At 35.9% G+C, this 13,937-nt stretch overlaps 1 protein-coding gene across 1 annotated transcript in view; it reads right to left on the bottom strand.

The window, feature by feature from the left end:
* Nucleotides 1-400: 400 nt before the first annotated feature.
* Nucleotides 401-13,937, bottom strand: part of LOC138305130 (protein tyrosine phosphatase domain-containing protein 1-like) — a 38,418-nt gene continuing 24,881 nt past the window's right edge. The window contains 7 exon segments of the mRNA XM_069245530.1: nt 401-7,774; nt 7,777-7,875; nt 8,140-8,223; nt 9,259-9,360; nt 11,996-12,475; nt 12,969-13,068; nt 13,345-13,434. Of these exon segments, the coding sequence (XP_069101631.1) occupies nt 7,580-7,774; nt 7,777-7,875; nt 8,140-8,223; nt 9,259-9,360; nt 11,996-12,475; nt 12,969-13,068; nt 13,345-13,434 (1,150 nt within the window). The 3' untranslated portion in view covers nt 401-7,579.

The raw sequence follows: 13,937 nt of genomic DNA, 5'->3' as shown, positions 1-13,937 counted from the left end.
ACAAAAGTCCATGTTTACTGACGAGGATATTTAGGCTGTAACTCTGATAAATGTCCATGTTTACTGACGAGGATATTCAGGCTGTAACTCTGACAAATGTCCATGTTTATTGACGAGGATATTTAGGCTGTAACTCTGACAAAAGTCCATGTTTATTGATGAGGATTTACCTCAAAACGCATCATTTCACCTTCAAAGTAGAGTATTTTGGAAAAAAGAAAGGAGAATGAATTTTTTTTATTCTATTCTTTTCACTCAGACAAAATTTAATTTAATCTTTATTCATATTATACACGAAAATCACATATTGGCAAAAATATCCCATTATAACAATTGATCTCGGAGCTTAAATTCCGAGGAGGTAGGATCTCTGACATTGATGACAACACGTTACAGCATATATCGTTATAGAGGCTCTTTATTAGGCCAGCTAAAAAATAATCATCCAAATATGATCACAGTGAGATTACTACAAAGATATGCATATAGGCAAACCATGGACGGAATTTGATAGAAATGGTCTGTACACACAAAAATAGGCAAACCATGGACGGATGAAATGGTCTGTACACACAAAAACCGGTAAACCATGGATTGATTAATTGAATCTCACATGGGTCTGTCAAGTTGACAGGGATTTCTCTTACCCCAGACAGGGATATCCACAGTTTTACCGGTATGAGATTTTTCTATCTCACCCTAGGGTAAAGACAAGCTACACGAGATCTTCGCACGTGCTCAACAACGGTATATGATGTCGCGGTAATAGTATTATAACATCACGACAACAATGAAATGACGTCACAAAGACGGCGACTCATTGAGGTCACGTCTTCCTCGGTTGCATATAAGGGACCTGTTTTTCCGAGTCACAAAGTGGTGCACAGGGTAAGAGAAAAAGAATCATTCCCACCCTTTGGGGTGAGACAGGAGGTCTCAACCCTCAGGATAAGATTCTTAAGCTGTCAAACACTCGGCAAAGCCTCAACTTAAGAATCTTTCCCATCGGGTTGAGATTCTCCTGTCTCACCCCAAAGGGGATGAAAGATTCTATTCATCTCAACCCAAGTGAAAGATTTTGGCTGGTCAACCCGAGGTTTTCACGAGGGTTGAGATATCCTTGTCCACATGACAGACCCATGTTTGATTCTTTTTCTCCCATACTTAGAAGAAAAAAGGACGAAATTCCTATTTGTTTCCAACTGTTGCATTGCGCCATTATGCAGGAATGTCGTTATGCGTGGAAATTGACGACGTCATCTACAATGCACACCGCAGTTACGCGGCATGTATTGATGACATCACGTAATTGTCTAGTGCGTGTGAGCTGTCTTACACCCCCCTATGTAAGACATTTATCTTTTTCCTAGCAACCACGGGATATCCCTGTGAAGTATCGGGAGAAAAAAATGGTCTGTACACGCAAACACAAGTAAACCATGGACAATATGACATATATCATGGACAAATTATATAAATAGTCCACAAATTCACTTACAAAGTACATTTCAACAGTTCCACACTGGGTACAAAGTATTTGAGGCTTAAAATGGCATATATTTTATATACTGCCTGAACATGATGGCACTTGATAACAAGAGCTGTTGGAGAACAGCAAAGCTGGCCTATTCAGAAGAAGTTGATGTTCAAGTATTTACTATTTAAACATGGAAATATGACAAATTAACAGACTCAATAACCCCCTAAAGGGCCCCAAATTGGTTGTATTATCACGTTCAGCATCCATACACATTAGGAAAATAAAGTCATAAACATTTATGATGACATAAGCTTAAACAATAGACAAAATAGAAACTTGCTCAAAAACTTTAACATGAAATGGGACACCAACGCTGACGCCGACGCCGGGGTGACAACATTAGCTCCCCCTATTCTTCGAATAGGCGAGCTAAAAATACTGAACATAATAACCTTTGAATCTGCTGCTGATTATATAACAATAGTGTTATTGGTCCGATACAACAATAACTTACCTTTCCGAAACTGCTTTTATCTTTTAAAATGGGAATGCAAAATGGGATTGATATTAAATTCTTAGAAGTTGTAAAAGTTATTAGCTTAACTTTAATACAATTATCATCACCTGAAAAATTTCATTAACATAAATTTAATGTTAATTTTCATTATGCAGGTCATCTTCTGTTGCCATCATCATAAATGCCACACATTATTATTATATAGTTGACTATCACTGCACTATTTATGGCAAACATCAAAATGAATCTTCACTGTCAACATTACATTTGGTGTTGTAACTTCACCTTATTGTTATAGAACAACAGAAGACATGGAATGGTATAAAGCTGTACCAATAGTACCACATTATTGTATGACGACCCTATACAATGATATTTAATATTACACAGTATGCTCAGCTTTGATCCCATTAAAGATTACTCAGTTATCTTTTCTATTTCTTGCTTCTTTTGAATCACAATGCTCAGAACATGTAAATTCATGTCCAAGTGAATATATGGTAAATGATAAAAAAGTAATCAAATTGAACAAAAACAATTTTAGCAGAATAACTACAGCTAGAATTCAGCAAATTGTGGAATCACACATTAACAAAATGAATGATTGTTGAATCAAATACAAAAAAAAAACATGTATCTTCTGAAACTAGCTATTTATCACCTTTTCTTCTATAAATTATCTAAAAAAGTGCACCAATTGGGTAAATCTCAAAATAATGAGTACTACAGTGGAACAGCTATAGTGCTAACATAGCTTAACATGAATCTAATCTTATCAATCTAACTATACATTTTACATAAACATAGCTTAACATGAATCTAATCTTATCAATCTAACTATACATATTACACACAATTATCTCCCTTGTGGATCTAATCTTATCAATCTAACTATACATATTACACAATTACCTCCCTTGTGGGTAGGTAGCCATTGTGACGTCATTATATAGTGAGTGAAATTTCCATCGTTCTCTGAAAAGTATGACATTACACTCTTAAACACATGACATCATAATGATTATCTACCGGCAACTCTTTGAATGCTATTTTCAAAATACATGAGTACATTCATATCTTTAAAGCAAAACATGCCACATACTGGAGCCGTATGAACATTGTACATATAGCCATACATTTGGCAGCGTTGTATAAAATCTCAAGATGTAGTGGAGATTCTTCAAAAAGATAAGTAAAATATCAAATAAAAACAAGTAGAATATCAAAATGATTTAATAGCCCTGGTCCAAAGCTCCTGTTTCATGTTTCCCATCCTCCATACCCCAGGGGCTACTATCATTGTCGTCATATCCATCCCTGAACTGTGTCATAGCAATGCTGAAAGCTCTGTCTGCACCAACAGATGACACATGTAGTGTGGTCATTTGATGTACACAAAATGAATTCAATATGAACAATATGTTTTGTATAACTTTGAAGTTGGATGTCACACTATGTAAGCCTTCAAAGGAAGTATCTATAAAGTCCTGTGTTTGGTCAGTTAAATTCTCCTCAATTGCTTTCAGATTTATTATATTATAGTCCAGTGATGGATGCAATGACAGTGATAGTAGCCCCTGGAATATCACAGAATTAAGTCATACACCACAAATATTCTCATTTACACACAAATAATGTAACAAATATGACAAATAAATATCAAAGGCATATCATACATAAATACGAATAGTCAATTAGTAACAGAATCTCTGGTTGAATGACAGCTTAATTAATACAGCAAGTATTTGTTATGACTACAAGAACCATTCATCACCAGGAATTATCAACAAAAATATTGCAACAAAATTTAAAAAAAATAATAATAAAAAAAAGACCCAAGGCATTAACCAATTGAAGACTGCAAGCATATTCACTGTTCAAATATCACATTGTACATAGTGTAGCATGCAGTCATTCATGGTCTAATTAATGTAGTTTGTCTAGTTTGAATTAAAAATTCTACAAATTTTTAACAATAAACCATTATTTTTAACCTGAAATTATTCTTATTCTTTATCTTCATGTCAGAGTATCCATTCTATATTACGGAAAGAATTAACTCCCCTTGTTTACATTAAAATATTGTAAAAAAAAAACCCAACAAACCCTGATGTATCAGTGAATCACGTGAACAAACCTAGCAGCGACACAAATTACAATAAGCATTAGTTTTATATTAAATGCCAATTAAGAAAAAGAACCCAAAAATTGAAAAATTGTTTCTGCTTGCTTATGTGACAGCGACAAGGTTATGTCATGTCAAACACCATGCATTACTTGTAAAGTGTATCTACCCAGTTAGAAAGAACAATTATCAAACAAATTGCATTATCATTCTCAGCCCACAGATATTGTCTAACAAATTATCACAGTATCTGTGTATAGGGAGGAGGGGAAATAACTCCGCTCACAGATATTATCTTACAAATTATCACTGTATCTGCGTATGGGGAGGAAGGAAAATTTCTACCACAATAGGGGGTGTTATTCAACTCTCATGACATTGAATAAACACTGCAGCTGTTGATTAACAATTTGTTTATACCACACGTGGTATAAACTCTGTACGCATTCTGATTGGCTGACACGGTGACCTTTGACCGAACTACTTCTTTCCCAGTGTCACGTCATCATTGTCAACGTCATCAATAATCGATTGACGTCATACTATGTTGTGATGGCCGCTTGACGTCCAAAACTGCTGTTGGAAAGCGTATGCGCCGTGGTCATTGTGTCATAATACGTGACGTTTTCATACATGTTAAATTGACCTTTATTACTAATTATACATCTTGCCGGACAAGAATTTTACTGATGAGTTTCGTAGTTTTAACGTTTATGAACGTTTATCTTGACGGTAATGGCTTGATGATTATCTGACGGGAAATAGACGATGCCATGTCGTGCGAATGCTTTTACATGTATACATGTAGTCCGATATTGAGTTTTATTTTCTGGAAGCAATTTTGAAGATTTGAACTCAATAAGACGTTAAATGAGTATTTTTTGACCCTAAAGATTAGAAGAATTTGATATCGACGGATTCTTTATCAAACGATGACTTTTGAATACTAATTAGAGTCTTTTTGCTGATGAAAATATTACTACACCTTATTTGCATATTTCGGTAAATACACGTTACCGTATCCCTGCCGTATTTCTATCAGCTAAAACCGAATATTATTGTGGTAGAAACAGGTCACACTACTCGTTGTTGTTGAATATTGAATTTATTCCACACTCGTAAGTTATTTTTTAAAAGTTACAAAAGACACTCGCTAAAGCTCGTGTCTTTTGTAACTTTTAAAAAATAACTCACTCGTGTGGAATAAATTCAATATTCAACAACCACTCATTGTGTAACCTCTATTTAACACGCCCACAGATATTGTCTTATAAATTATCACTGTATCTGTGTATGGGGAGGAAGGAAAATTTAACACGCCCACAGATATTGTCTTATAAATTATCACTGTATCTGTGTATGGGGAGGAAGGAAAATTTAACACGCCCACAGATATTGTCTTATAAATTATCACTGTATCTGCGTATGGGGAGGAAGGAAAATTTAACACGCCCACAGATATTGTCTTATAAATTATCACTGTATCTGTGTATGAGACAATAGAATATGTCGTTTTCTTTGAAACTGTAGATATTTTGTGTGGTCAAAACACGAATTACAAGGATGTCCCACTGATTCACTACTAGATGTCTATATACAATATTACAGTTTTAATAGCAGCAATTTTCAAAACATTATAAAGTACCGTATAAGATAGAAATATTTTTTGATATGATATTAAAGATGCTCACCTGTCGACAGAGCATAAACAATGCTCATGAATTGAATTATAATTTATTTACTCAAGTAAGTGATTAACACAAAAACAATATTACAAAATTACTTGTTCTGCTTTAAATGGATACATAATCAGTATTTTCTTCCATACCATATAGGACATATGGAGACATGGAATTTATCAGGATGTAATTAATAATTTACAATATTTTTGTCTTGAAGTAAAATAAGAAGAAGCTCAAACTTTTCAATGGTTGTAATGGTGGAAGTAAGTAACTTTTGTAAATGATGAAAAAATACTTATTTGTCTGCTTCTCTTTTGATAGGGAAAAAATATGATTTGTTAGTGGTACATTATCTTTAAATGTCTAAAAAAGTTTTGTTTTGGCAGTGATAACCTTTGTTGAGATACAGTGAGATAAACTCCTCAAATCAAAATGTTATGCAATCATGAAGTGTACTTTTATATGACAAGATAAACAGTATAATGATTTAATTGTGTCATATTCTTCCTGAAAATGATGTAGATATCATTTCTATGGGGATGACAACAAATTTCTGTAGCTAAACTTTGATATGTTTAAACATTGCATCTCCCTCGATGGTTATTAGTACACCTCATGTAATTATTTTTCAAAAGCATTAAAAATTTAATTTTCTGAGAAACATTAAATAATGAACTTTTTTTTTTTAGAGTTTTTGTATACAATAAAGACTATGTAACAGTTAATTTACACAAAATATATAAATGTTCTGCAAATATTAACAATAATAGGTCAGTATTTAACATATCTGTACCTATTACTGTTATGATTTGTAATGCACCATGCCTCTCTGTCATCAGAATACAAAGGAAATGTATTACTTTTTTACAACAGTGTCAAGAAAAATTATAGTTCTTTGTTTTAACAATTGTTCTAAATGCATCTAACTTCAGATTTTTTTTAAAATGCATCTTACTAAGATAATCTTTTTAATCAAATTATAAGTGAAACAAGAGGCCCAAGGGCCTTAATGGTCATCTGACTACCTTGGCAATAATCATATATAGGAAATTCATTAGATAAAGTGTCATGGTAGCCATCTCCAATTTGAGATCAACCAGAAATGTAACAACACTTTGTCGGGACCGGACCATGTCAGGATCATTTCATGCAAGTTTCAGCCAAATCACACTGGTAGAACTTGAGAAGAAGTTAAATATGTGTTTTCAAGATGGCTGCTGTGGTGGCCATCTTGGATTTTGGATCGACCCCAAAAATAACAACACTTTGTCAGGACCATGTCAGGATCATTTCTGGCAGGTTTCAGCCAAATCACACTGGCAGAACTTGAGAAGAAGTTCAAAATGTGAAAAATTTACGCACGGCGGACGGCGTAAGGTGGACAACGACGGATGAAACATGATGACTACAGGTCATCCTGACCCTATGAGTCAGATAACCTAAAATGACCTATCCATGAATCAATCTTTCTGAAATACAAAGATAATAAAATCTTATTTTCATCTTAATAATAAGTAGAATTTTTTTTAGTATAATAATTTTCAGATTTCATCTTTTTCAAACAACATTTATTAATTTTGCACCGTTTGGTACCCATACTTTTGAATTTTTCATGTGTTTTGAAAATGCCTTCTTTTATTGTGACATCATTGAAATATTTGTTGTGTCCGAGACATATATGTATGATCAAAGAATCAACTACAATGACAACAAATTTAATTAAAAAATAAAGATTTAGTACGTAATAATACTATTGTATCCTAACACAGCTGTCATCATTTTTCTTTATCTGTAGACTTCACAAAGTTTTGTAAGTTGTTAAAGAACGTTGTAAGATCTGCGGCTGTTTTTGGTTTCATATCTACCCAGTGGTCGCGCGAGTCGTCGGTACTATCACGAGTGGACATGGCCCAGCTGTCGGTCGTACTCAGTAAATCTGTTGTAGCCATGACCCACTGCTGTGTCAGATATAGGACATCAGCTTCTCGTAAATCTTAGCTTCCACATCCTCACTAATAGGTTTGAGTTTTTCTATGACCTTCACCACATATAGAATGGTGTTCCTTGAGCCCTGCCAAACAAACAAAGACCACCATTGAGACCTGCCAAACATATGTCAGTACAAACTGTTCACCAAAAACATGATCATATCAAACTTTACATTGGCTTCAACATTGCCAACGAAACATCACTGATAATTTAGATTGTCATTTATAACATGTACAATACATGTACAATACAGTTACATGTTCAGTACAATGTTTAAGATTGTGAAACAAACATTGCTAGAGTAGACAATATTGGTTTTGACTAGTTTTATAATACATTTATCTACCTTCTCCAGCTTCTGTAGTCCTGTCTCTGGGTCATCTTTGTATGGCAGTATACTCTTTAGATCCTGAGCTCTGAGAATAGGCTCCTGTTAACAAAGCAATTTTGATTTACATATAAAATAATAATATTGTAAAACAAAATAAAAAAACACTTAAATTAATCACTGTTGTTGCCTCTTTTTGGCTCAATGGATATCTGTGAGGTGTATATAGACTGTTGGACAGGACCAGATAGACAAGTGTAACACTATATATAGGACCACCACCATGACAGGACCAGACAGACAAGTGTAACACTATATATAGGCCCACCACCATGACAGGACCAGATAGACTAGTGTATCACTATATCTATAGGCCCACCACTATGACAGGACCAGACAGACAAGTGTAACACTATATATATGCCCACAACCATGACAGGACCAGACAGACAAGTGTAACACTATATATAGGCCCACCACCATGACAGGACCAGACAGACAAGTGTAACACTATATATATGCCCACCACTATGACAGGACCAGACAGACAAGTGTAACACTATATATAGGCCCACAACCATGACAGGACCAGACAGACAAGTGTAACACTATATATAGGCCCACCACCATGACCATGACAGGACCAGACAGACAAGTGTAACACTATATATATGCCCACCACTATGACAGGACCAGACAGACAAGTGTAACACTATATATAGGCCCACAACCATGACAGGACCAGACAGACAAGTGAAACACTATATAAAGGCCCACCACCATGACAGGACCAGACAGACAAGTGTAACACTATATATATGCCCACCAATATGACAGGACCAGACAAGTGTAACACTATATAAAGGCCCACCACCATGACAGGACCAGACAGACAAGTGTAACACTATATATAGGCCCACCACCATGACAGGACCAGACAGACAAGTGTAACACTATATATATGCCCACCACTATGACAGGACCAGACAGACAAGTGTAACACTATATATAGGCCCACCACCATGACAGGACCAGACAGACTAGTGTATCACTATATATATATGGCCCACCACTATGGCAGGAACATAACATCTTAAACCTCCCGTACTGATCTAAATACAAAGTTAAAAGACAAACCTTCAGTTGGTCCAGCCACTCCCATAAAACAAGGGAGACAACTGCCGGGTCTGCTTCTTGTGCAAGTTTAGACCAGGCATCATCTTTGTCATTAAGGTCCATCTGTACAGGAGATATTTTCATTAAACATCTTTAAAAAATGAAAAATGTCCTAAGAAGTGGTCTGCCAAGTAACAGACACATTGAGTACTCAAAATTTATAAAATGAAAAAAAGTAAAATGTAAAAGATTCTCCAAAGCCAATAGAATACATTATATGTATAAACAATAGCCATCACTTGAACAATAACTTATATTTAATAGCGTAAATATCTGCTTAATTTACACAAAAATATGTATGAAATACTATACTTTGCTTTTGGTGCATCCATAATCAGTATTTCATTCCATGTAGGGCATAGTGCTATGAAGTTTTTTCCATGACACAGTTAATTATTTCAATAATTCTGTCTTGAATTAAAAGAAGCTCAAACTTTTCAACAGTGGTAATGGTATAAAGTAAGTAACTTTTGTAACTGAAGAAAAAACCTAATTTGTCTGCTCCTGTTTTTTTCATAAAGAAAACAGATGCTATTCGTCAGCGGTGTAGAATGTTTAAGTGTTGTTTAGCCTAGCAGCTGCCATTCGTCAGCAGTGTAGAATGTTTAAGTGTTGTTTAGCCTAGCAGCTGCCATTCGTCAGAGGTGTAGAATGTTTAAGTGTTGTTTAGCCTAGCAGCTGCCATTCGTCAGCAGTGTAGAATGTTTAAGTGTTGTTTAGCCTAGCAGCTGCCATTCGTCAGCAGTGTAGAATGTTTAAGTGTTGTTTAGCCTAGCAGCTGCCATTCGTCAGCGGTGAAGAATGTTTAGGTGTTGTTTAGCCTAGCAGATGCCATTCCTCAGCAGTGTAGAATGTTTAAGTGTTGTTTAGCCTAGCAGATGCCATTCGTCAACGGTGTAGAATGTTTAAGTGTTGTTTAGCCTAGCAGATGCCATTCGTCAGCGGTGTAGAATGTTTAAGCGTTGTTTAGCCTAGCAGATGCCATTCGTCAGCGGTGTAGAATGTTTAAGTGTTGTTTAGCCTAGAAGATGCCATTCGTCAGCGGTGTAGAATGTTTAAGTGTTGTTTAGCCTAGCAGATGCCATTCGTCAGTGATGTAGAATGTTTAAGTGTTGTTTAGCCAAGCAGATGCCATTCGTCAGCGATGTAGAATGTTTAAGTGTTGTTTAGCCTAGCAGATGCCATTCGTCAGCGGTCTAGAATGTTTAAGTGTTGTTTAGCCTAGAAGATGCCATTCGTCAGCGGTGTAGAATGTTTAAGTGTTGTTTAGCCTAGCAGATGCCATTCGTCAGTGATGTAGAATGTTTAAGTGTTGTTTAGCCAAGCAGATGCCATTCGTCAGCGATGTAGAATGTTTAAGTGTTGTTTAGCCTTAGCAGATGCCATTCGTCAGCGGTGTAGAATGTTTAAGTGTTGTTTAGCCTAGCAGATGCCATTCGTCAGCGGTGTAGAATGTTTAAGTGTTGTTTAGCCTAGAAGATGCCATTCGTCAGCGGTGTAGAATGTTTAAGTGTTGTTTAGCCTAGCAGATGCCATTCGTCAGTGATGTAGAATGTTTAAGTGTTGTTTAGCCAAGCAGATGCCATTCGTCAGCGATGTAGAATGTTTAAGTGTTGTTTAGCCTAGCAGATGCCATTCGTCAGCGGTCTAGAATGTTTAAGTGTTGTTTAGCCTAGCAGATGCCATTCGTCAGCAGTGTAGAATGTTTAAGTGTTGTTTAGCCTAGCAGATGCCATTCGTCAGCGGTGTAGAATGTTTAAGTGTTGTTTAGCCTAGCAGCTGCCATTCGTCAGAGGTGTAGAATGTTTAAGTGTTGTTTAGCCTAGCAGCTGCCATTCGTCAGCAGTGTAGAATGTTTAAGTGTTGTTTAGCCTAGCAGCTGCCATTCGTCAGCAGTGTAGAATGTTTAAGTGTTGTTTAGCCTAGCAGCTGCCATTCGTCCAGCGGTGAAGAATGTTTAGGTGTTGTTTAGCCTAGCAGATGCCATTCCTCAGCAGTGTAGAATGTTTAAGTGTTGTTTAGCCTAGCAGATGCCATTCGTCAACGGTGTAGAATGTTTAAGTGTTGTTTAGCCTAGCAGATGCCATTCGTCAGCGGTGTAGAATGTTTAAGCGTTTTTTAGCCTAGCAGATGCCATTCGTCAGCGGTGTAGAATGTTTAAGTGTTGTTTAGCCTAGAAGATGCCATTCGTCAGCGGTGTAGAATGTTTAAGTGTTGTTTAGCCTAGCAGATGCCATTCGTCAGTGATGTAGAATGTTTAAGTGTTGTTTAGCCTAGCAGATGCCATTCGTCAGCGATGTAGAATGTTTAAGTGTTGTTTAGCCTAGCAGATGCCATTCGTCAGCGGTCTAGAATGTTTAAGTGTTGTTTAGCCTAGCAGATGCCATTCGTCAGCAGTGTAGAATGTTTAAGTGTTGTTTAGCCTAGCAGATGCCATTCGTCAGCGGTGTAGAATGTTTAAGTGTTGTTTAGCCTAGCAGATGCCATTCGTCAGCGGTGTAGAATGTTTAAGTGTTGTTTAGCCTAGCAGATGCCATTCGTCAGCGGTGTAGAATGTTTAAGTGTTGTTTAGCCTAGCAGATGCCATTCGTCAGCGGTGTAGAATGTTTAAGTGTTGTTTAGCCTAGCAGATGCCATTCGTCAGCGGTGTAGAATGTTTAAGTGTTGTTTAGTCTAGCAGATAAAGAGGACTTCTTACCTCATGTTTATCTGCCTTGTCAAACACCTCTTGTGGGTAGGATGTGGCCCCTAGCTCTGCCGCTACGTCCTCCAGAGTATACTTCCTCTTGGTGGCAGTCTTTGGTTTGACAGCCTCCAAACCTTGGTCACCCTCCAGACTGGTGTCCGGAGACAGATTCCTGGAACTTGTATCTGACTGATTATCACCAGGTACATGTAATGACTTGAGCTTTTCATCCTTTAAATCCTCCATGGAGACACTTTTGGTCCGTGACAGGGCTGTTTTCTCCTTTTGTGTGCTCATGTTCTTACTGGATGATGTGGCAAGTTCGTCTAGTGATGATTTAGACTCGTTACGGGGGAGAGAAACCTCGCCATCTTCAGGTATAGTTTTTAAATGTTCCACATGAAATTCATGTTCACTGGATTGTATAAATCTTGACAAAGAATTTCCTAATCCTGCAAGTTCTAGAAGTCTCTCACACGTAACATATACAATCTGCAAAATGAATGGAAATTGATTCAATCAACTAGAATTGTACCCCTCTGCTACCCTTTTTTGAGACAATGGTAACCAAATGTTTCCATGGTGATTGTTATTGATGTGTTGAATAATATACAGACATCCAAATAAAGTTACAATAACTGAAGTTTGAATGAATTACACAAAAACTCTGTACATGTATAGAGTGATCAAAATTTTGGGAAAAGAAAATCTGGATGCACATCTACAATCATAGTCTTCAACATAGCTGCCGTTAAGTTTCAATGAGTCGTTTAGGAGGAGGTGTCCACATCAAATTTAATCCAAGATAAACAGACAAGCTCATGTTAATACACCCTCCCCTCCATAACTTTGTTGCAAGGAGATACAGATATGAATAATACACTGCACATTAAAACAATCATATGATATTTTTGCATTATAGCATGTAATTATTTAAACATACACATAATTTATAGACAATGTTTATAGATAAACTCTGACATACCTTTGGCACAAACTTTAATTTCCTAGCCTCATATCCATGTAACACATGTTTTTGTCTGTTTAAGAAGTGTGATAGGGTAAATTCGTGGGTATCCTTAGCCCTGAAACAATAAAATAGTATACAGGTTCAAGTTGTCATTCAGGAATAGTATCAAGAACAAAATGATGTTACTTTTTATTGTATTATATTACTAGTACTAAATTAATTGATAATTGAAAATATTATTGGCAATGAAATAATTATGTAACAAGACAATTACATGTATATGTCATAAAATTTTGATAGGTATCGTCTGCTTGAATATATATAATATCGATTCAAATATGTATTAACTTGATGTAGAAGTATATGATTGTATAAACAAAATAATCATTACTTTGATGCAAAAACTATTCTAAATGGCTTTAAATAAACTTCAAACTCCTGTATGATTTCCATCTGTCCTCTTGTTTGTATAGAACTTGGTCTGAAAATACAATAGCATACATTACAACAAACCAAAAATTAGAAATTTACATGGTTGTACAAGGTATACAGTAAAACCCGGTTAACTCGACCTGCCAAGGATCAGTGGATAGGTTGAGGAATACACTAGAGTATTAGAGTTATCAGAGACAAAAACTTTTATCTACATTTATGACAATTATATCATGCAATGACATTTGAACACTTTGTTTTACATCATTCTTATCATTTTAAAAAAGAATTTCCACCATTGTAATATCATATCAGATAGAAATGCATAAAAATGCAAATTAACAAGAGGCCCATGTGCCTTAACGTTCATCTGACTTAAAATGGCACAATACAACACCTCAAACTATTAAGGCAATACAATAGAACTCTTTCAATAGAAGACGTTCAGGTTCTGATATATTTCATGAGTAGACGATGAAAGAAGGTCCCTTGATCCTGACCATACTATGAGTCCAATATCCAGTCTTTAGCCTCTTAGTTATTCACAAGAAG

Source organism: Argopecten irradians, chromosome 12 (assembly GCF_041381155.1).
Source record: "Argopecten irradians isolate NY chromosome 12, Ai_NY, whole genome shotgun sequence".
NCBI classification, from domain to species: Eukaryota; Metazoa; Mollusca; class Bivalvia; order Pectinida; family Pectinidae; genus Argopecten; species Argopecten irradians.
The sequence above is the reverse complement of the archived record's forward strand: the minus strand, read 5'-3'. Positions and strand labels throughout refer to the sequence as shown.